The 23,251-nt window shown below is 40.9% G+C and overlaps 1 protein-coding gene across 1 annotated transcript in view; it reads right to left on the bottom strand.

Annotated features, from left to right (window-relative positions):
- The window catches only part of Tnni3k (TNNI3 interacting kinase), a 255,380-nt gene extending 232,465 nt beyond the window's left edge, over nucleotides 1-22,915 (bottom strand). The window contains 4 exon segments of the mRNA XM_055614310.1: nucleotides 4,540-4,637; nucleotides 5,776-5,861; nucleotides 22,154-22,262; nucleotides 22,876-22,915. Coding sequence (XP_055470285.1) covers nucleotides 4,540-4,637; nucleotides 5,776-5,861; nucleotides 22,154-22,262; nucleotides 22,876-22,915 — 333 coding nt within the window.
- Nucleotides 22,916-23,251: the final 336 nt, after the last annotated feature.

The raw sequence follows: 23,251 nt of genomic DNA, 5'->3' as shown, positions 1-23,251 counted from the left end.
CGTCATTGTTTGTGTATTATTTAACATTCATTTATTTACTCATCTGTCTTATTCCTGAACACAAGGAGGTTGTGAGTCCTAACATGGAGGACGTGCAGAGTTGAGCCAGGGAATCACATCAGATTGTGTAAGAGCGTATTGGAGACTCAGCTTGGGAGAGAAGGTACGCCAAGAAATTAAGCTATCTGATGTGAAAACTGAAAGAAGGTATTTTTGTGTTAGGGGTTTCACCAACTTGTGAGGATAAATTTTCAGTTAAATTGAGGGCCAACACTGTCTGAAAAGGTCATCATTATTTGGACATTTTGGATATGTATGCCCTCCCAATGGGATTTTCTTCCTTCTTCTACAAATAATTCCTTATTATGATCTTGACAAACTTCCATTTGGAAAAATCAATCCTTAGTCAAGTCATTTATACAAATAGAAAGACAACTTGGATTAAAAAATCAATTTAAGTTAATGAATCTTTTAATCTCTCCTCTAAATCATTGGTTCTTAATTTTCATCTTGGGATTGTATTGTGCTTTGGTTGTCAAAACCAGTAATGAGGGCAGTGACGAGGGCCATATTTAGAAAAGATGATGGGGTGGTTTAACCTGTACACAAAGTAGACATTTAACACAGACTGATTTAGCCCAAAATGCCAGTAGATCCAAGTATGAGAAGAGCCTTTGGACACTGTGGGACATTTACTCTGGGTTCTGTATCTCAGGACTGCCGAAACAAAACCCTCAAGTCTTTAATACAATACATGTGCTGAGAAAGGAGAATGGATTAGGCTATGAGTGCAGAATTCACCAAGCTTAGAATCCACTGAAGAAAACCTCAGAGGTCTCTGACAGGTCTGGTTTTGTAGAAAAAGAGCCCCTCCTCCATCTCTTTCCATTCAGTAATAAATATGTAAAAATGATTGGGGATGAGATCTTGGTAGAAATGTGTAGAATGAAATATAAATATCTCTTTCTATAACCATTTTTAACTTATGAAATGCTAAAAAAAGACTTTAATTAAAAACTACTACTCTTGAATCACTAAATAGGAGCCATGAAGTGATTTCCCTGTGCATTACATGTGACACAGGCTTTAGGGCTAAGTTAGATGGTCTAATTCAGTCTTTCATCCATTTGAATTTCCACTTATCCCCCTCTAAACCATATTAAGGCTCATTGTTTTCCCTCTGAAATCTGCACTTCATTTTAGGAGGATACAATATGAAAATATAAACATTGAATATGCAGAACTCTAGAGAAAGTTTCAGAGACGAAACTTCATTTTCCTTTTAGAGTTTGGCACACAGGGACTGATGTTGCAGCTGGGTGTACCAATTTAATGAATTTAAACACCAAACAACCAAGTTTCAAGAAATCAACCTTACAAAAATGACAAATGGCTTCAAAACATTTCCTTGAAAAAAAAAAAAAAACATACAGCACGCACTGTTAACTTTGACATCACGAAAACATGGTAGAAGTTTGACTGACTTTGTTTGCTTTATGAGGCAGGGTCTGTATCCATGGCCATACTTCTGGCTGCCAGTAGGAGGAGAGAGAAGGATAAAATTGTCATCTGAAATGACTCTTTTCTATCTCTTCTATCTCTTATTCTTATTATTTTTGTAAACCAAATTTGTAATCAAGCCATATTTGAAATCAATTTGTCAAAATATTTGCATGTGGATATATTTACAAAGAACATATTTTATATGGTATCAACTGATTATTTTGCTCAAACAAACACCTGCAAAAGAGAAGAATGCTTTTATAGAACAACAGAGGAAATATTCCAAGTACAGGCTAGAACCTCTGATGTAATTCTCATCTCTTTCAACTACCACAAACCAAATGACAGACCCATTTCTTTTTATTTTCTGTGTAAAATGGATAATACACAAGTGTCTAGTAAGTGTCTTTTGAAATTGAATTGCACAATAATAGCTAATTTTATTTAGTATTTTCTATGTAATAGTTATTTTGCTAGTACTAAATATGGTTTGTCCTTTAAAAAACCCCAAATCACCTAACAAACCAAATAATTATGTTTTCAAGCCTTTCCGCTGAGGGAAGAAGTGACCCTGGAATAAAGCCTCAGAACCTGACGCATGTTCAGCAGGCACTGTGTCAGTGAGCTGCCTCACAGTCCTCACGCTGCTTTGGACATGAGAAAACTGAAGGGCAGAGAGAAAGATCAGTTTTTTCGAGCATGCAGTAATAGCCAGCAAGTCTTAAAGCTGGCAGATGAGCATAACAAGTTTAGCTGGTAGCACTTTTGTTGTTGTTTCTTTTTTGTTTGTTTGTTTTTGTTTTTTTTTTTTTTGAGACAGGGTTTCTCTGTGTAGACTTGGCTGTCCTGGACTCACTTTGTAGACCAGGCTGGTCTTGAACTCACAGAGATCTGCCTGCCTCTGCCTCCCTGAGTGTTGGGAGTAAAGGCGGGAGCCACAACCACCAGGCTGCTGGTGGCGCTCTTAAAGCTCAGCCGCATCAAGGGCTGCATTCAGCAATATCCAGACACTTGGTAAGTCTTGGACTCTATCCAGTGCCTTTCTGGGTTCTATCTGGTGAAATTTCAAAGCGAAACCCTCAGTTCTAATGTACAGTTTCACAGAGAAATGTGTTAAACACACAAATAATCCAGAAATTGTGAGCGCTGCAATAAAAGATAATATAAAGTGTAAATTGGAATCCAACATTGAGTGCAATAAAACCTGGGAGCTCAAGAAGGCTTAAGACAGCTCAGTTTGTGTGGATTTAAAGTAACTAATAATGGTGAAATGAGAAAAGAACTAATACATTTCAGCAGAAAAATTGCAAGAAACAGAGAGAGATCTGAGAGTGCTTTGCCTAAGGAGGAAAGCAGTGCAATGCAGTTCTTCAGACGTTAGTCTGAGAATCCCTGAGTGGGATTAGAGAAACATGTGCATTGCCTGTGGTGGTTAATTGTGTATGCTAATCTGACTGCGCTCATTGCAGGCAGGTACTAAACAGCTGATGTGGACGCCTGGTGGGAAGACGGATTTTACATGGCCTTAGTGTTTAAACAGCACTGGTGACTCTGCTTGCTTTTCGATATATAAAGGACCCAGGCTGTCTCTGGATGCTGTAAAGAGAGGTTTGTATAATTTATTTCCTGAGAGCCTACCCTCCTAGGTAGAAGTTGCAGTCAGTGCACTCTTCCATAGTAGATGGAGAGAAACAGAGCGGAGATACACTAAAAATGGTAATTCGGTTTCTACTTTACACTCAGCAATGACCACATAACCACAGCGTTCAGAAAACACCTAGGAGGCAATGTCACAGTCACTCTCAGCACAGGTGTCATTACATAAAGGAACTCTAAACCCAGACAGCATGCACTGTTTCACAGACCACCTTGGCTGTCAGTCAGCACCTTCCTGTTCCTTGCAGCTTTATTGTTTCTTCTCTGCCTTTCATGTGAACAGTGATTGTCAGACACTTTCCTGAAGCTGCCTATGTTTAAGGTTAGCAGAATGAATAGCAGTTGTTACAGAGAACATAACACTTAGCCACCATTCTCCAGCAAGCTAGCAGCAGCGATCAGGCATTTCCTGGAGATGTGGAGATCAGCTATAAGGTAGGATCAGTTAAGGGAAATAAAATCTGAATCATGAGTGAGTCAGTTGTGCTTCTGGACTCAGCAGGCTGGTAGAGGCCCACTGAGAAACTGTGAGACCATGTCAGCTTATAGAAGAGTCTGTGAGGAATTGTAATTGGAGTGGGAAGACTGCCCACTGTGGGTGTCACCATTCCCTCAGAAGCAGATGCTACACTAGGAGTGAGTGGGAAAAGCAAGAGTACAAGGGTACTCTCTACTCTTGGCTGAGGATACAATGTAACCAGCTACTTCAGCTCCTGCCGCCTTGACTACCCTGCGGTGGTGAACTATAACCTCAAATTATGAGCCAAACAAACTACCTTTTGTTGCTTTTGTCAGAATGTTTGATCACAGCACTGGAAAAGAAAATACACAGTGTGAAAACACGGTCCTCTGTCCACACAATAGAAACTCTTAAGACATCTGGAGAGTGTGGGGTGCCCTTTGCCAAGCCAACAGCAGGCCCTCATACAAGGCTGCAATAAAACTGCATCACAGACTCGCATGAAACTGAGAAAGAGCAAACGTTCAATACAGTGATGAGGAACTGGAGCTGGGGTAAACTGTGACAGGTTATAATCACTATCTTATGAATAACTGCACATCTGACACTAGTCTTCATTTTTTCCTTTGCAAAACAAACACTAGCATTCTTATCTTCTGAAATTCTTTAGTGGCTAAGAAAATAAAGCATATGTGACATCTGAAATTACTCAGGGTGGCGAGAGAAAGCTGCTGAGGCTAAAGTGTCATGTTATTTACCTGTTATATACAGGTACATTTATGGCAGTTTGAGGGTCACTTCTCACAGCAGATATCCAGTGTGCCCATTTCCTTGTTTCCCAGTTTTGTGTGGACCAGTGGAAATCAGGACCCACAGTCCTTGATTCTAATGAAGTATGTTTCGGATTGAAAATAGCTAACCTTGTAAACTGCCAAGTGCAGAGCTGGAAACTCGTTCCTTGTCAGTCTGGATGAACGGAGCCCTTTTAACATAAGGGCGCGGATATGCAACTTGTTGCCTAGAGAGAAATATGAAGGCTGATTTATTGCAGGGCAGTCTAAAGGACTTCACCACTGCCCTCTGACTTAAGGATAAATGCCATTCTAGCTCATGAAAATGTCAGCCCGCTGTAGAAGCCCATTCTTAAGCATTTTTGTTCACTGGCAGTGTTACTTCACACGTACTCTTCCCATGCTTATGCAACTTTGCATGGATACCGTATATGGCAATAGATTTGACCTATGGGCTTTGTTTAATTCTTTCAACATCATAAGGCTCTGAATTTTAGGCTCTAACCAGCCTCTGACTGATGTGCATAATCTCAGCATGTGGGATATTGAGCTAGGAAGACTGCTACAAATTTGTGACTATCCTAGACTACACAGTAGATCTTGCCTCAAAGATTCCAAACAAAATAAAACAAAAGGGCATGCAGTACAAGTGAACTCATCTCAGTAAACCACTAGTAGGAAGCTGAGGTGACAATGATGCAAGATTCTACAGAGGTCTTGGAAGAGGTAGGAGGCTGGTCAGTCAGCTCCCAATAGGAAGGAGGCGATATGAAGCGAAGTCTGTTCTGGGGATTTGTAGAAGCCTAGGCAACTTTGATCCATCAGTAATACACCCATTTCTACATCCAAAAAGCTTTGCCCAGCTGGATTAGTAAATAAACAACTTTCCATTTGACTCTTCTGACTTTACTGAGCAGTACTGTGTGCTGAGACCCGCTGTACTTGGCTGTGATCTCTCTGAAATCAAAGGAAGAATAGGCTGAACGAGCCTCATGTTGATCACTTCCAGCAATCTCCCTTGTTAGATTCCATGTTCGACCTTCTTTCCTCTTCACATACCCTTGTTTCTTATAGTAAATCGACTGCCTGAAGGTATCAGGGAATGATTTAAGGGCTCCTCAATGAAACCCAATTCCTGACTGGCTGCCCCGCATTAAAAATCACTTGTTGATTTCCAAGCTGAGTTACTCTGTTTAGGAAAGAACATAAATAGAAACTCAGAGGTATGGAGCAGGGATCTGCATGGGCCACAACTCCCTGCCAAGAGAAAGAGAGGAGACAGTCTGATGGGGTCCTCCTGCTGTCTGCCCACTCTCTCACAGGGGCACAGACCTGGCTGGAGCAGAGCAGGTCCCAGGCACTTACCCCCACACATGCAGCACAGGTGAAGCAGCAACAGCCCATGCTCTGAGCAATAATTTAGACTGACTGTCGCAAAGGCTTCATCAGAGCTGAAAAAGCTTGTGACAGGTAGTCAGACCTTCATCGTGCACTATACTGCCTTCTGTTTGAGAAGCAAATGTTGGTCTATAAATTATGAATTGTATTTTGCCATATATCTTTGCTCCTGGAGGAAGAATTTTGAATCCTACATATAAAGAAGTAAAATTTTGTGAAAACCATGTTCATAGTTTAAAGGGCTCAAGTTAAGGTAAAGTTTCAAATATACACTCTGTGTTCCAGTATATTAATATAATTATATAAACATATAATCTCATTTTGCCAAACCCCCTATAAAGAAAATGTAGCCATCTAGAAGTACAATTATTTATTTCACATTCAAACATTCATAAACAAATAAGGATATTCACAAAATATAAAAAGGGAGGGAAGAAGTAAGGGAGGAAAGGAGGAAGGTTGTGCTGTATTTGATAAGAGGGTGGGAAAAGGAATATAACCCAGAAGTATGACAATTTCTGCCTGAGGCCAGGTTTCCTTGTACTCTGACTGGGTCAGTTCCCTTAGATCACGGAGGCCCTAGGCCTGGGGATGCTGTGATATGGTAGCTGGTGAGGAGACCAACATGGCATTAATGAATTTCTTGCTTTTGTCCTATCAAAGACTTTGCCCTCAGGAGGGCCCTGGGAGCCACAGGCAGCCTTTCAACAGGAAGTTAGAGCTAAAATTCTTGACCTCTTCGGGTCCTTGGCACTCCCAGGACATTATTCAGTGGAAAATGAGATTATGTCCTTGGCCTGTGGGTCAGCTTCACGGGGCTGGGGCTATTTTAATCTCAGCAGCTCTAGAGGGCAGCCTGGTCTCTGGTGGGGGCTCAGGGCTTTCCCATCACCTTTAAAGCACTTACACTTGAAAGGCTCGATAAACTCAGGCCATTTGCATCAAGGCTTCCAGTTAAGAACTTCAAAGGCTATTGGAATTTTGAAAAAGAAAAAGTTCTATTCTCCAGGGTGCTGCTAAAAAGAGCAGCCCTGTAAATTCAGGGAGCTTGAGAGGGCCCAAGAAAGGCTTTAATTAGCAACCCTAAGCCCTATGGTCTATTTCCATAGACATGGGGATATTCTTCCCCTGAACACATCAGGCTCAGTTGCCCACACCAGAAATACATTCAGACCTTCTGAGCTTGCTCAGAGAGGGTAACAGATGATTTGTTCTGAGCCAGGTTGAGTGGCCATAGCCAGGGAATGGACATTCAGCTCACTCTACATTCTATATTCCAAGGCAGAAGTCACTTGGGTACTTTTGCAATCTTAGAACAAAACAAAAGTCACAGAGCATTTATTAAAATATTTTAGGTTTACTTTTTGTGTTCTGTGTTTCTGTGTGTGGGTATGAGCACATGATCTCCCTTTCTCTCTCTCTCTCTCTCTCTCTCTCTCACACACACACACACACACACACACACACACACACACACATCCCCTGTGCTCTGCTTGCAGGAGGCCAGAGGCGACTGAAGCCTCCTCAGTGAGAGCAGTGTGCACTGTTAAACACTACGCACTGGAAGTGATCTCATTTACCAACCATGGTGGGTATGGCAGGAGACAGGAAAAGGGGGAGCCCCACCACAGGCTCCAGCTACACCTGATGATATTCTTAGCTCCTGGATTGGTGAAAGCTGCTGGCCTGTTGAGTTAATGAATCTTGAAGGTTTTACTTGGTAATCAAGGACATTATGTCAAACAGAGAAGGTGGGCTCTAAGTGGCTAGTAAGGGAACTGCTTATAGCCCAAGATATCCTGGTCCTGGATCTGTAACATTCTATCACCCCATAACCAGAGAAGTCCTAATCAGTCAAACGTCATTGTAGAAGCCTTCAGGCAGGTATGCCTTTTTTATTTTCTGTACACTTCAGCTCTCAGTAACTGTGATGTGCCCAGTGTCCTCCCTTGTAGGGTTCCACTATACCATGAAAATGAGTTTTTCTACTTTGAAAAAAAAAAAAAAACAACTCGCAAGTTTTCCTATTATATTCTTTCAAAAGTTTAAAGTACAAATTACTTCTCTATTTTATGTATGTGGGTGCTTGTGGGTGGCAGCATGTGTATGGAAGTATAGGCACAGAGATGCAACTGTTATCTTCAAGACGGTAAGAGATTATTGGAGCCAAGTCTGAATGAACATGTCCTGGCAACAACAATTTAGATTACTCCAAATTCTGTGCTACAACATGGTAGCAATTTGCTAAAGTTTTTATACTAAGAAAAGAAAAATCATAACTCAAGGCACTTCTGAAATAAATTGGCAGAAAGATTAAGTGGGCAAAATAGAGCAGTAGGGGTTCACAGTATAGGGGTATGGGTCACAGCAGTAGGGGTGTGGGTCAGAAGATCAGGGGTGTGGGTCACAGGATAGGGGTGTGGGTCACAGGATAGGGGTGTGGGTCACAGGATAGGGGTGTGGGTCACAGGATAGGGGTGGGGGTCACAGGATAGGGGTGTGGATCACAGCCTATCTGACCTAATACCTTTCAAGTGAAACGTTGATCCAATGAGGGCAGCCAAAGGCAGAATGATAATGTCACATCGTTTCTGAAATCCCTACAAGTGTTTCTTGCCACTTTTAAACACTTCTATTTCACTTGCATTGTGTCCTGGTTGGATACTTTTGTTAACTTGACACAACCAGAATTATCTGGGAAGAGGAATGTCTACTGAGAAATGACTTCCTTAAATTGTCTGTGGGCAAGTCTATAGGGTCTTTTCTTGATTCCGGATGGATGTGGGAAGGCCTAACCTAGTGTGGGCGGTATTGCTCGTGATCCTGGTTTGTATAAGAAAGCAAGCTGAGCAAGCCAGGATGAGTAAGCTAGTATACAGCATCCCTCTGTGGGCTCTGCTGCCAGGTCCTTGCCTTGAGTTCCTACCTTGGTCTTGATCTGCCACAAACAACATTTAAGACAAATAAACTCTTTCCTCTCCAAATTGCTTTTGGTCAGTGTTTATCAGAGCAAATATAAACACTCTCTAAGACACCATGTTTCAGTATATTTTTAAGTCGTGAGAAATTGTAGCACTGTACCAGTGTTATTGACAAGACTAACTTATATCCAGCTTAAACTTTAATATGAATATGAAATGTTGCAAGGCTACTTCAGGTAAATTCTATGTTTCAAATGCCATTGACTTATGAAACAAACTTTACTTTCTCAGTTTTAGTCTATTTTAGCATAAAATAGGCATACATGAGCTGATAATGATGCTATTGAATTTTGAAAGTGATCAGGCACAAAACGTTCAAAGTAATGTTTTGTTCGGTGAGAAGCACAATGCCTGTGAGGAATTACAAGGGGAGATAATGAAGGCAGTATGAAGAGAGGCACCTTTTATTCACCCTCCTGAAAACTCCCCCTGGGCCCAGCTGCACTCCTCTCGAGGCAGCTTCCAGAACCACAGACAACTGTGCAATTCATCTGTTACTTAAGTAGCCTCTAAACACTGCAAGATGACCCTAGTGAGGAGGAGTGAAACAAATCTCTTATGGTTTTAAGAAGCCTTGGGGAGCCATGTGGTCCTCCAAATAGATTCAAAGTATTGTCTAAACTGGTAGGGTTTGTGCCAAAAATCAACAAAACAGAAACAAAAGCAAACACTGCCAACAACAGAGAGACTGGGAATCAAATTCATGTTCCTCAGGTTTGTACCTAAAGTTCTTTGCTTATTGACTGAGGAGCCCTCTCTCTCTCCCTACCTCGTTTTCTGCCATAGCTTGTTGTCTTCCCTACTCCCACTTGTTCCCCTTCATCTTTTTCTCCTTTCAGACAATGCCACCTCTAACATTGTTTTCCTATCCTTCTTCTCAAAAGAAAAACTAAGTAATAAATTTAAAACTAACCTAAATAAATTCTTAGCAAAAATCATACTGTTGACAGCTGTTAGTAAAAGGACTACAATGCCTAACCCATTTAAAACCTCACAGAATCTTACACAACTATTATTAGCTGAAATAGCTGTTTAGCAACTTTCCACTGCTGTACCCAGTTCATGAACCCCAAAAAGACCAGAAATAGACGCAGCTGTAAATACATGAATTTTGAATTGCATACACTTTGAACACAGAACACAAATTTACTGTGGAAACAGGAGAGGAATGCAGCCCCCTTGGTTTAGGGGAGCATGATTTTTATGGGGCAAAACAGCAACCAGGGACTTACATGTTTTGGTGTTACACGCTTGCATAGGGGAGACTGACTTTTGAAATGATTGGTCCACCTTAGGCACCAAGACTACAAACAGTTCTGGACTGGTCATATGGGTCGGTTTCCTAGCAACTGTATAATTAATGGGCAGGAAAGAGTGCAGTAAAGCTAGTTCTTCCCCTCAGGGCATTAAGGCCAGTTCTTCCCTTTAGGTACATATCTCCACTAGGCTGGCCCTAGTTCAGACTTGTGCTTCAAACTTCAAAATAATACCCATTGATTCTTAATTCTTCCATTTCTGACCACCACCTGCTCTCTATCAGCAATTTTTTAGGTTTCCTAAGAACCTAAATTCATTTCAACCTTCTCTGAAAAAGTTACAGCCAATAAACCCTTCTGGACCAGATAATATGAGAAGCAGAGTACAGGAACACCAAGGACTGGAATTCAGCCTCCATAAACAGAGCAGGGAGAGTAAAAATAATTGTTATTGTAAGTATTGGGTTTTGACATAGAAGCTATTCAGTGAACATGTTTGTGCATTTTCACTGGATACTTGTTGCAAAAGATCTGATTGTTGATTTCTGTTTATACTGCTCTGTGGGACTCTCCAAAGAATTGTATGACATAAGCAGCTGGCCATGTGAAACACAGAAGGAAGAGTGTTTCTTAGTCAGGGTTTTATTGCTGTGAGGAAAAACTATGACCATCACAACTCTTACAAAGGCGTTCATTTAAGTGGGAATTCCTTACAGTTCAGAAGCTTAGCCCATTATCATCATAGTAGGAAGCATGGTGCTGTGAAGGTGGCTATGGCACTAGAGTGGGAGCTGTGAGCTCTACATCTGGATCTTCAAGTGGCAGGAAGAGAGAGTAACACTGGGCTTGACTTAAACATCTGAAAGCTCAAAGCTCACCCCCAGGGCATACTTCCTCCAACAAGGCCATACCTACTCAATAAGGCCACACCTTCTAAAAGTGTCACTCCCTATGAGCTATTAGGAGCATCTACTTAGACTCAAACCACCACATTCTACTCCCTGGTGCCCATAGGTTTGTATCCAGATAACAATACAAAATTTCATTTGGTCAAACTTTAAAAGTCCACATAGTCTATCACAGTCTCCATACTGATTAAAGGTCCAAGTTCAAAGTCTCTTCTGAGACTCATGGCAGTCTTGTATCTCTAAACCCCTGTAAACTCAAAATGAAAAAGCAGATCATTTAAGTCTCAGCATCTGCTTTGATAGTCTGCAGGGCAGAGCCTTTCAGGGGCCCTCCATGGCAGGTTTCTAGCTTATTTCCTGTTTTCTTCTTCTTCTGATGTCCTTCCTCTTTGCCTTTCGGGATGGGGATTGAGCAGTGTGCATGGAATCTCATGTAAGAAGTGGGAAATAGTAAGATCTGGAGAGGACAGGAACTCCACAAGGAGAGCAACAAAACCAGAAATTTGAACACAGGGGTCTTCCCAGAGACTCATACTCCAACCAAGTACCATGCATGGAGATAACCTAGAACCCCTGTACAGACGTAGCCCATGGCAGTTCATTGTCCAAGTGGGTTCCATAGTAATGGGAAGAGGGACTGCCTCTGACATGAACAGATTGGTCTGCTCTTTGATCACCTCCCGCTGAGGGGGGAGCAGCCTTACCAGGCCACAGAAGAGGACAATGCAGCCACTCCTGATGAGATCTGATAGACTAAGGTCAGAAGGAAGGAGAGGGGAACCTCCCCATCAGTGGACTTGGGGAGAGGCATGCATGAAGAAGGGGGAGGGGAGGGTGGGATCGGAAGGGGAGGAGGGAAGGGCTTATGGGGGGATACAAAGTGAATAAAGTGTAATTACTAAAAAATAAAAAATAAATAAAAAGCAGATCACATGCTTGCAGCATACAATGGCACAGGATATGCTTTACCATTCTAAGGAAGGAAAGGGAAAATAGTGAGGAAATACCAGGCTAATGCAAGACTGAAAACCAGATGGGTAAACTCCAAAGTCTGCGTCTCCATGTCTGATGTCAGAGTACTGTTTAATATCTCCAAGTCCTTTCAGCTTTGTTGACTGCAACATGCTTCTTTCTCTTGGGCTGGTTCCATTCCCTGTTAGCAGCTTTCCTTGGCAAGTATCCCATGACTACGGCTTCTCCAGTATTTTGGGGTCCCCAAGGAAATTCAGGCTTCACTTTCATAGCTTCACACAATGGCCTCCATGTAGGGACACCAATGACACACGCCTGTCCTCAGCAGCTTTCCTTAGGAACGAAAAGAGGTCCCATACCTTTTTTTCTTGTAACCTTGACTGGGAAGGCAGAGCCACATGGTTGAAGCTGCCAAGCTCTGCTGCTTGCTGGGGCTGGAACATAGCCTCCTTGTTCAAATACATTTTCACCAGCTTTTTGTTTTCAATGATTTATTTCACTGTCTAAGCTTGGCTGTCCTGGAATTCATTCTATAGGTCAGGCTGGCCTCAAATTCAGAGATAGATCCACCTGCCCCTACCTTCTGAGTGCTGGGATTAGGGGTATATACCATCATGCCTGGCCCTATTTTTTTTAATTTATTTTTGCTTTTCTTTAATGCCTTTTCACAAGTTGGAAGCTGAACTGGGTAGGGTCTTGCTCAGGAGTAACGATTCCTTTATTCCACTTATCATCAGGCTTTCCTTTAACCTGCTTACACTTCCTGAGCCCCATTTCTCCTCAATATGTACATTTTATTTTATTTTTCTTGCTTGGCTTGTGCCTTTTCATTGTAGATCTGTATAGTCATGGCCACTAATAACCAAGCAACACAGTCAATACAAGGCTATCTGCAAATCTCCCCTCCCAAAACTGTTAATCTATAATTCTTCAATTTAGCCATAGGCATATATTTTGGACAAGGGCAGAATGCAGCCACATTCTTCACCAAAATATTATAAGAATGATCTCTAGGCCACATGTTAATATTCTTCTCCTCTGAAATTTCTTGAGCCACCGTTCCAAATACCCTCAGCACCACAGTCTTCTATGTCCCTACTAGTATAGCCCATTAAGCCCCAATTAAACTGTTCCATTGCTTTTCTAGTTGAAAGTTTTAAAGTGTTGCATATCCCTGCAGGCAAAAATATGGTCAGTTCTATCACAGCAATACCCCTGGAGCAAACCTCTGTCTTAGTTAGGGTTTCTATTGCTGTGAAGAGACACTACAATCATGACATCTCTTATAAAGGAAAGATGGAGACTGCTTACAATTCAGAGGTTTAGTCCATTATCATCATGGGAGGAAGCATGGCAGCGTGCAGGCAGACACAGTGCTGGAAAAGTAGCTCAGAGTTCTATATCTGGATCCTTAGGCAGCAGGAAGAAAGAGAAATTCTGGGCCTGGTTTGAGCATTTGAAATCTTAAAGCCCATCCCCAGCTTCACACTTCCTGGAACAAGGCCACCTACTGCAATAAGGCCACACCCCTTAAAAGTACCATTCCCTGAGCCTAAGGGGCCATGTCCATTCAGACCACCACAGATGTTTACATTCTCTCCTCTGTTCATGCACTTTCTGTACTTTTGAGAAGATGAATTAATTTTTAAAAATGTATCACTTTGTTCAATGTTTTGTACATCAACATATTATATCAGCCAACTTCTCAAATATTTCATTTTAATAATTTCCCACTTGTGGTTATGTCAGATGTCCTCTGAGAAGATGAGGTCATGGATAAGAAGTTTAATTGGATCACGCAACTGAACACTTTTATGGCTAAAAGTGAAAGGCTAAGAAAAGAGTTCATTATGCTTCCAGGAAGAAACTAACCTTTAGGCACAGAACTACCCTTTTTAATAATTAAGGAAATAATTTACTATTAGAAAAATATTCATGAAAATGACTTAATCTTAATTGGGAATTTCATCCAAGTCCCGGCAAGCACTATGAACTCATTAGAATTGGTGAGGGGCATGGCAGGTGATAAAAAATGCAAGGAAAAATTAGAGCATAAATTGAGCTCCAGGCATTATTAGAACATGCAACCAGTGCCCAGTTGTCAGGGAATGTGATGCACAGAGCTCCTGCAGAGGAGATGACAAGAGACAAAACAGGTGTTTTCCTGAGGAATGGTTGCTTCAAGATCTTGAATATTTTAATTCCATTTATCAAAACAGAAACATTTGAGTAGAAGCTAATGGTGAGAACTTTGGCTGAAATTTAGCATGTTACTTTTCTTAAAAGATTGCCCATTTTCAAGTTACCCAGTAATTGTGTTATTATAATTGCACTTGACTAGCAAATGCTGCAGCATCTACTTCTTGTTAGCTCATTTATTTTGCTGGCCTTAATCAAAGTTGCCAGAGTCCCAGGAGGATAGTATCTAAGAGGACAACAGTAACTTAGAGGCATGCCTGGCATGTGGTAGTCACTCACTTACCAGTTTGTTCATCTTTCTAGAGCTAACTTAGTAGTGTTATTTAATAAATACAAATAAAAAAGCCCACACAATACGGAGAAACACACTTTGTGATCACATATCAGAGCGGAGTTTGGCCCACAAATGGATAGATGGTATTGTGGACAACTCATTACGGTACTGGTAGACTGAGGACTAAAGGCAGCATAGGACATACACTGTACATGAATGCACCACTCTGCCCTTCCTTCTGTGCCACTTTTCATCCCTTTCCTGCCTCCTATTCACACATGTCCAAAGCTATAAGTGAATGCTACTTTGCATTAGAGGAAAGAACATTCTACTTCCATTCCCTTCATCTCCCACGTCAAATTCTCACTGCAAAGCCACTATAAGTTGCCACAGACACAAGAATGAAGCATCTCTCTCTTTTTTTTTTTTTTAAAGCTGAATTACCTTTAGTTCCACATGTCTTTACTATACACTGGGGAACACCCAAGGACATTATGTCCTTGAGCTTCTGGGGTGGTGGTTCCAAGTGTAGCTTACCTTCCCTAAATGAATAGGACCAGCACCTACTGATAATGCCATTAAAAAATCTTTCAGCAAATGGACTTGTGAACACACAGTAAGCTGAGAGCTCCTCCCATGACTGTGCTAACAGCATGTCTGTGGACAGGGAACTCCCCCTTCTTGCAATCTGCATCTTTAGAGAAAGGTACACTTCAGGCACATGGTACGGCTGTTTGTCACAGCGCCACTCCATGTTACACAACCTGGGATTAAGGATGAGACATGAAGACACTCTATGTCCACCACTGAGGTTCTCATAGGTGATTTTGTGTATCTGATTTCTCCACCTACCCTTACCTTAACACTTTGGTGGATGAGCGACCAGTAAGACAATTTATATTCTCAGCACAGCCTCCTTTTTCCTTCCCTGTCATCCATCATGTTAATCCAAAGACAAGAAAGTTCTCAGAACTCAGCCCTGAAAACAATTGACTTTCTAGATGGAGCTGTCTGAATTGTCTGAATTGACAAAATTCGACAGCATGATCACTCTCTGTCGTCTGTGGCTGTTTTGAGTCCACAGACTTCACCAGACACTGACTTTCTGCCACCAATCCCTCATAGCTTATCGTACATTACCCCAGGCAGAGTGTTCTCACTGCAACTTTATCTGAGTACTATGTTTAGATTCTTGGGAGTTCTCCGTATAGGTTTGGATCCTCTGATGAGAGACGGACCTGTTGAACCCATAACATTAGCAGCTGCTGAGCACTTCAAGACAAACACGTCTTCTACATCCTCTCTGCAGCCTCAGACACATCTCTTCTGACTGACAGGATATTCCTGTAGACAGATGTCTTCAGCCATCAGCTGAAGGCTGCTGGAACCCTGTCCCAAAGATATGCAGTCGTTCCTCCTACATCCATTATGAAGGGCTTTCTTATACTCATATTTAAAGACTGTACTTCAAAGTTTGCTATCACAAGCTGTTCTAACATTATATATTTTTGATTTTGAAAACATTCTCTCATTACGAAAACATTTTATTGCAACTATCTTATCTTCTAATGTTTACTAAATTTGCTAATCTGTTCTTTCCACTCCATAATGAAGTCTTCTCCCTTTTATGGTTTCTTATTAAACACATCAGTGGCAATCACTCAATACCTGAGGTGTGCTGGCTCTCTACCTAGGACTTGATTTGTGAGGTTGTTACATTCACCTCATGTTACTATTCAAATGAGGCCCACTGAGCTGGAGAAACATTCATCGGACATGCAGACTGCATGGAAGAGTCTGCACTTATACTGCAGAGAGCTCCAAAATCATTATGCTGGGACATTTCCTTGTAGAAGTCAGGTGATCAGCTGAACCACTTTTTCTTTTTATTTCTCCAGGACTTCCCAGGCTTCTCACTCCGTTTTGCTAGATCCCTTTAATTAACTAGGCATTTTATCTCAAATACTTTTCAAAATCAGTGGATAATCAATACCTAAATCTTTTTAAAATTACTTTTATTTCCTCTCTGTGTGTGGGGGTGGTTGTGTGCAGGCATGTGCAGCATATTGTGCAAGTGGAGGTCATAGGACAATAGGGGAGTTGCTTTTCTCTTCCTGTTATGTGGGTCCTGGGCTTGAAGTCTGGTCTTCAGGCTTGGAGTCAGGTGCCTCTCCTTGTTGAGCCATCACACTGGCTGCCCTAAAACTTACTTTGATAATTAAAAATCATCTTGTTTTCTTTTCTTCCTCCTACTTAGAAAGTACATGTGAGGTTCTCCTGAAGCCATACTCCAGGAAATTGCTATAACCAGGGGTAACTCTTTGTCAGGTAAATCTTAGGAGACTCACTCCAGCATTTGCTCTATATCAGTCTGACACGTTATGATATCTTGTTACTTAGATTATTCACCAAAATTAGTATTATCTACCACAAAGACTAAATTATGTTATATATGAGATGCTAACACCAGCCAGTACTAATTAGTCAAAAGGTCACATTTGTTGCACTTAGTGAGAATGTTTTAAAAAATGAAACAAAACAAAACAAAACAAAAAGCAGCTACAGCAGGAGTTGTAAAAACAACTGGCAACTGATGCTTGAAAATCTTCAAGTCCATTTGTTAAGTAAAATCCTTAAAAAGATAAATATTGTTTCTGCTGGCTAGCCTTGGCATAGAAAACTAGTTTCTTAAATAAAATTGAATGATATTTTAGCGTTCATAAAGTTGAAAAACTTCTTCCACCTTGATCCCATTTTAGTCAGTATACTAACTGGAATCAATAAGGGATGGATGACTTATGACTAAGTTATGCTACCATTTTTCCTCTTTAATGCTCATAATGAAAGATGGATATGAAGGAACTATTGCAAATTGCCCATTCACATCTCAGAGACAACTTCAGGTGCTTCCTAGCACCTGAGCATCACGTGGTACTGTGTCAACAAGAAATGCCTCAGTGGCCTCTCCTCCCAAACTTCAACTGAAGACATGAGGAGACCAATTAGTTTTGTTGATGAAGTTCAGATTAATTTAGGTTAAGTGGGTGACACTGTTTCCCAGCCATGTTACATTCATACACTTAACTATACCTGAAATTTCTTTTAAGACACACAGAATTTGTGTATTACTAGAGTCTTGTTTTCCATGTGAAATCAATGATGCTCAGTATTAGGCATGCAATACGTGAATGACAGCTGAAATGATGATGGACAATTGGCCCACGCCTAACTTCTCCTTGGTTGTTACAGCACTAGCTGGTTTTCTGTCAACTTGACACAAGCTAGAGTCACTGGAGAGGAGGGAGCCTCAAGTGAGAAAATGCTGTAATAAGAGTGTACTGTAGAACAAAAGAAAAAAAAATCTTTACACTATTAAAAAAAAAAAGAGTGTACTGTGGGCAAGCCTGCAGGGCAGCGGTTCTCAACCTTCTTAATACTGTGTCCCTTTAATACAGTTCCTCATGCGGTGTCCCCATCCATAAAATTAGTTTTGTTGCTGCTTAACTGCAATTTTGCTACTATTATGAATTATAATGTGAATATCTCTGTGTTGGGTGCTGTTCTGATGCTTTATTTTAATGCTAATTACTGGCCTTCAAGATCTGGTTACTTCCTGGATACACCTATCCTTGGTGTGTAAACCCACCTAAGACATTATACCTGATTGGTTGATTAAAGGCCTATACATGTGCAGGGCAGAATGGGGTAGGCATGGCTAAAGTTCCCAGGCTTCAGAGACTCATACTCCAACCAAGTACCAGGCATGGAAATAACCTAGAACCCCTGCACAGATGTACCCCATAGCAGTTTAGTGTCCAAGAGGGTTACATAGTAAAGGGAAGAGGGACTGCCTCTGACAGAATCTGATTGGCCTGCTCTTTGATCACCTCCCCCTGAGGGGGGAGCAGCCTTACCAGGCCACAGAAGATGACAATGCAGCCATTCCTGATGAGATCTGGTGGACTAAGATCAGAAGGAAGGAGAGGGGGACCTCCCCTATCAGTGGACTTGGGGAGAGGCATACATGAAGAAGGGGGAGGGGAGGATGGGACCAGGAGGGGAGGAGGGAGGGATTTATGGGAGGATACAAAGTGAATAAAGTGTAATTAATAAAATAAAATTAAATTAAAAAATATGATGGTTTAATAATAGCAAAGATTTGGGCACTAGTTATCTCATGGCAACCACTTGAAAAGTATTACGACAAAATAAATTTCTCAAAAAAAAAAAAAAAAGAATCACAGGAGATACGGACAGGAAGAGAGGAGGAAGGAGGAGGCCACAATGGTTTAGCATGGAGAAGAAACCATGCAGGCCTGGAGGAAGGACTCCATTAATGGTGTGAAAAGGCCCAGATGAAGAATACAAGCAAGTATCTTGGGATTATGTATGGAAGGTAGATCAGGTGAGGAGGATTAATGTGGATAGCATTGGATGGAGGCTGGGAGATGGCTAATGAGGTTATTGAGATAATTAGAAAATCTAACAAATGTCTGTGTCTTATTATTTGTGGTAGCAGGTTAAATAATACCTCCACAATAATTATAGGGCTAATAATACATAGCTCAGCACCCTTTTTACTTACAACAACATCCATGTTTCCAATGGTCTTAAGTGATCTCTATGAAATAATTGTTACTCCCCCAAAGGGGTCAGAACCCACAGGTTGAGAACCACTGTTGTATGGCGTTTTTTTTTTTGTTTTTTGTTTTTTTTTTCCAGCTATGAGTTTTATTAAGTTTTACTCAAACTATGATAAAATGAATATTATAATCCTCAGTACTAATATATATTAATTTAATATTTTCCTGTATTTGAATACGGCCTTCATTACTCTCAGCCTCTTTAACTTTTTTTATGTCTTATGTTTTATTTTTATTTTTTTTTACATTTTTTTCTTTATTAATTACACTTTATTCACTTTGTATCTCCCCTGTGGTTCTCTCCCTCCTCCCGTCCCAAACCCTCCCTTCCTCCACCCTCTGCATGCATGCTCCTCCCCAAGTCCACTGATAGGGGAGGTCTTCTTTCCTTCCTTCTGATCCTAGTCAATTAGGTCTCATCAGGAGTGGCTGCATTGTCTTCTTCTGTGGCCTGGTAATGCTGCTTCCCCCTCAGGGGGAGGTAATTAAAGAGCAGGCCAATCAGTTCATGTCAGAGACAGTCCTGTTCCTATTACAATGGAACCCACTTGGATACTGAACTGCCATGGGCTACATCTGTGCAGGGGTCTTAGGTTATCTTCATGCATAGTCCTTGGTTGCAGTATCAATATCAGGAAAGACCCCTATGCTCTGATTTTTTGGTTTTGTTGCTCTCCTTGTGGAGTTCCTGTCCTCTCCAGATCTTACTGTTTCCCACTTCTTTCCTAAGATTCCCTGCACTCTGCCCAAAGGTTGCCCATAAGTCTCAGCATCTGCATTGATAGCCTGCAGGGCAGAGAGCTTTTCAGAGGTCCTCTGTGTCAGGCTCCTGACTTGTTTCCTGTTTTCTCCTTCTTCTGATGTCCATCCTCTTTGCCTTTCTGTATAGGAATTGAGCATTTTAGCAAGAGTCCTCCCTCTTGATTAGTTTCTTTAGGTGTACAGATTTTAGTAGGCTTATCCTATATTATATGTCTATATGAATGAGTATACACCGTGTGTATCTTTCTGCTTCTGGGATAGCTCACTCAGGATGATCTTTTTCAGACCCCACCATTTACCTGCAAATTTCATGATTTCCTTGTTTTTTATTGCTGAGTAATATTCCACTGTGTAGATATACCACAATTTGTGCATCCATTCCTCCACTGAGGGGCATCTGGGCTACTTCCAGCTTCTGGCTATTACAAATAAGGCTGCTACAAACATGGTTGAGCAAATGTCCTTATTGTGTACTTGAGAATCTTTTGGATATATGCCTAGGAGTGGTATAGCTGGATCTTGAGGAAGCACTATTCCTAGCTGTCTGAGAAGGCGCCAGATTGCTTTCCAAAGTGGTTGTGCAAGTTTACATTCCCACCAGCAGTGGAGGAGGGTTCCCCTTTCTCCACCTCTCCAGCATGTGTTGTCTCTTGAGTTTTTGATTTTAGCCATTCTGATGGGTGTAAGGTGAAATCTTAGGGTCGTTTTAATTTGCATTTCCCTGATGGCTAATGAGGTTGAGCATTTCTTTAAGTGTTTCTCTGCCATTTGATATTCTTCTGCAGAGAATTCTCTTTTTAGCTCTGTACCCCATTTTTTAATTGGATTACTTGATTTTTTTGCTGTTTAACTTCTTTTGTTCTTTATATATAGTGGATATTAGCCCTCTGTCAGATATAGGGTTGGTGAAGATCCTTTCCCAAGCTGTAGGCTGTCGTTTTGCTCTGAGGACAGTGTTCTTTGCTTTACAGAGGCTTTTCAGTTTCGTGAGGTCCCATTTATTGATTGTTGCTCTTAGAGCCTGTGCTGTTGGTGTTCTGTTCAGGAAGTTGTCTTCTGTGCCAATGAGTTCAAGGCTCTTCCCCACTTTTTCTTCTAAGTGGTTTAGTGTGTCTGGTTTTATGTTGAGGTCTTTGATCCACTTGGTCTTTAGTTTTGTGCAGGATGACAAGTATGGATCTATTTTCATTTTTATACATGTAGACATCCAGTTAGACCAGCACCATTTGTTGAAGATGCTTTTATTTTTCCATTTAATGGATTTGGCATCTTTGTCAAAAATCAGGTGTCTGTAAGTGTGTGGATTTATGCCAGGGTCTTCTATTCGATTCCATTGATCCACCATTCTGTTTCTATGCCAGTACCATGCAGTTTTTTTTTTTAAGATATTGATGAGGAAGGGTCCAGTTCATTGTGGGTGGTTCTACATCCGGGCAGGTGGTCCTGGGTTCTACAAGAAAGCAGACTGAGCAAGCCATAGAGAATAAGCCAAAAAGGAACACTCCTTTATGTCTTCCACATCAGCTCCTGCCTCCAGGTTCCTGCCCTGTTGAGTTCCTGTCCTGACTTCCTTTGATGGTAAACAGTGAAATGAAGAAGTATGTAAGATAAACCCTTCCCTCCCCTCTTTTCATCACAGCAATAGTAACCCTGACCAGGAGAGTTGGGCAGCTTGTTGTATGAAGCATGGAGTTTGTCAGTGTCTGATTCAATCTCTACAGCAGGTTGTTGGTACACATTGGAGTCCTGCCCTCCTTTCTAAACAGCATGTGTTTCACAAGGTTGTGACACTGTCCCAAACCAGGATATGTTTCATTTTTCTTTTTATTATGGAACAGAAGCTGATATCACACATATTAGGTGCATGAGGGCAAAATGATACTCAGTCCCACTGCAGGACAGCCTCAGGACAGACTGAGAGGTTTGATAGAACTTCTCTTAGCCTTCCAGAGAGTCTCCAGGCTAGTATAAACCACCCTGGGATATGAGCAGTTCTGCTTTTTTGTGGTACAGGGTAGGGGAGTTGGTGATTAATTCCAGAGCAGGTTTCTTGGAGCAGTGACAGCTTGCATTCAGGGGCCTATCCCCAAAGCTCCACTCCTTCAACTTCTGTGAGGACAGAATCTAGGTTATCCTTTACAGAGGTGTAATCTTTCCAGTTTGGGAGCCATTTGACTACTTATGAACAGATAACCTGGCATTCTACAATGTAGTCTGGTGATAGCTAAGACTTACCCGAGACTATTTACAAATGGTCTAGGATAAGTTTTATGTTTATATATAAACACAACATACCTAAAAACAAAATAATGAAGACTCATACTTAAAAAGGTAAAAATGTTGACTTTACCCAAAGATGTGCCTTAGTTCTACAGATTCATTTTCTTTGATCTGCATGTTGTCTTCCAGTCTTTCTATTATAATAGCATAAGATTCACTAACTTTCTTCTTCCATTCATCTGGAAAAGAAAACAAATAGGATTGATTCACAATTGCGTTTTGCAAAATGTAGACACAGATCATAACATACAAGTAATTAAAACTCTGTTTTTTTTTTATTCTCAATTCTACAATACTTAATTTAAATGACTGATTGTGGGTTTAATGCAGATGTTTATGTCTATAATGCAATCACTTTGGGATTGTAGTAATTAAGAACCTATTTGATATTGTACAATATATTTACATAAAAGAATATATTTGACTTATTTCATTTGATTTTATTGCATTTTAATTGCAGCAAACTCTAGTTGCTAGACAGTGTGTTTTAACATTTAAATACTAAATACTTAAGATATAATTTTAAAATCTCTATATTCAACAGTACTCCAAACTTTCTACCATATAATACCAAAGACTAAACTAATATTTTTTACAAGAAATTTTCTGTTTTTTTTTTTGAAAACTCTTTCAGAGAAAAATAGTAAGTTCTAATAAATGCAACACTTCGTATTCTCTGTATTCGAATCAGCATACATCTCAATGAGTTGTTACTCATCTGTACTTACAATTCACTCATGTCACATGTTAGAAAACTAGTTAGGAAAACACGATGGAAGTCAGAAGAGTTACCAGAGCAAATCTGTGTTAGTCTGGATTTGTAATTCCCCATTTCAAAGAAGATTTTGCTTTTCCCCTGTGCCACCCTTCAGGGCACGAGACTCCAAGTCCTAGTGCCGTGACCGGCCAGTTGAAAATATGTTGATAGTCTGGCTAAAAACAAGCTGAATGCTGAATGGAATGTCATGCAAGGATGTCAGAGGACAAAACAGAGTGTGCCTTTAAGGCTGAACTAGTTAGGAAGGGGCTGCATGAAAAAGGAACAATACATGTTTCAGCTGTGTTACTTGCTTCCACAGTTGATTTCTTGTTTGCTCATATACCCCCTCCATGTAGACCGATTCCTTAATGAATTGTTCTGTAAAGTGATTGCTGTCTTCTTAGAGCC

Source organism: Psammomys obesus, unplaced genomic scaffold (assembly GCF_907164565.1).
Source record: "Psammomys obesus unplaced genomic scaffold, mPsaObe1.curated_primary_1811, whole genome shotgun sequence".
In the NCBI taxonomy this organism is placed as follows: domain Eukaryota; kingdom Metazoa; phylum Chordata; class Mammalia; order Rodentia; family Muridae; genus Psammomys; species Psammomys obesus.
This window is presented reverse-complemented; position numbering and strand designations above follow the sequence as displayed.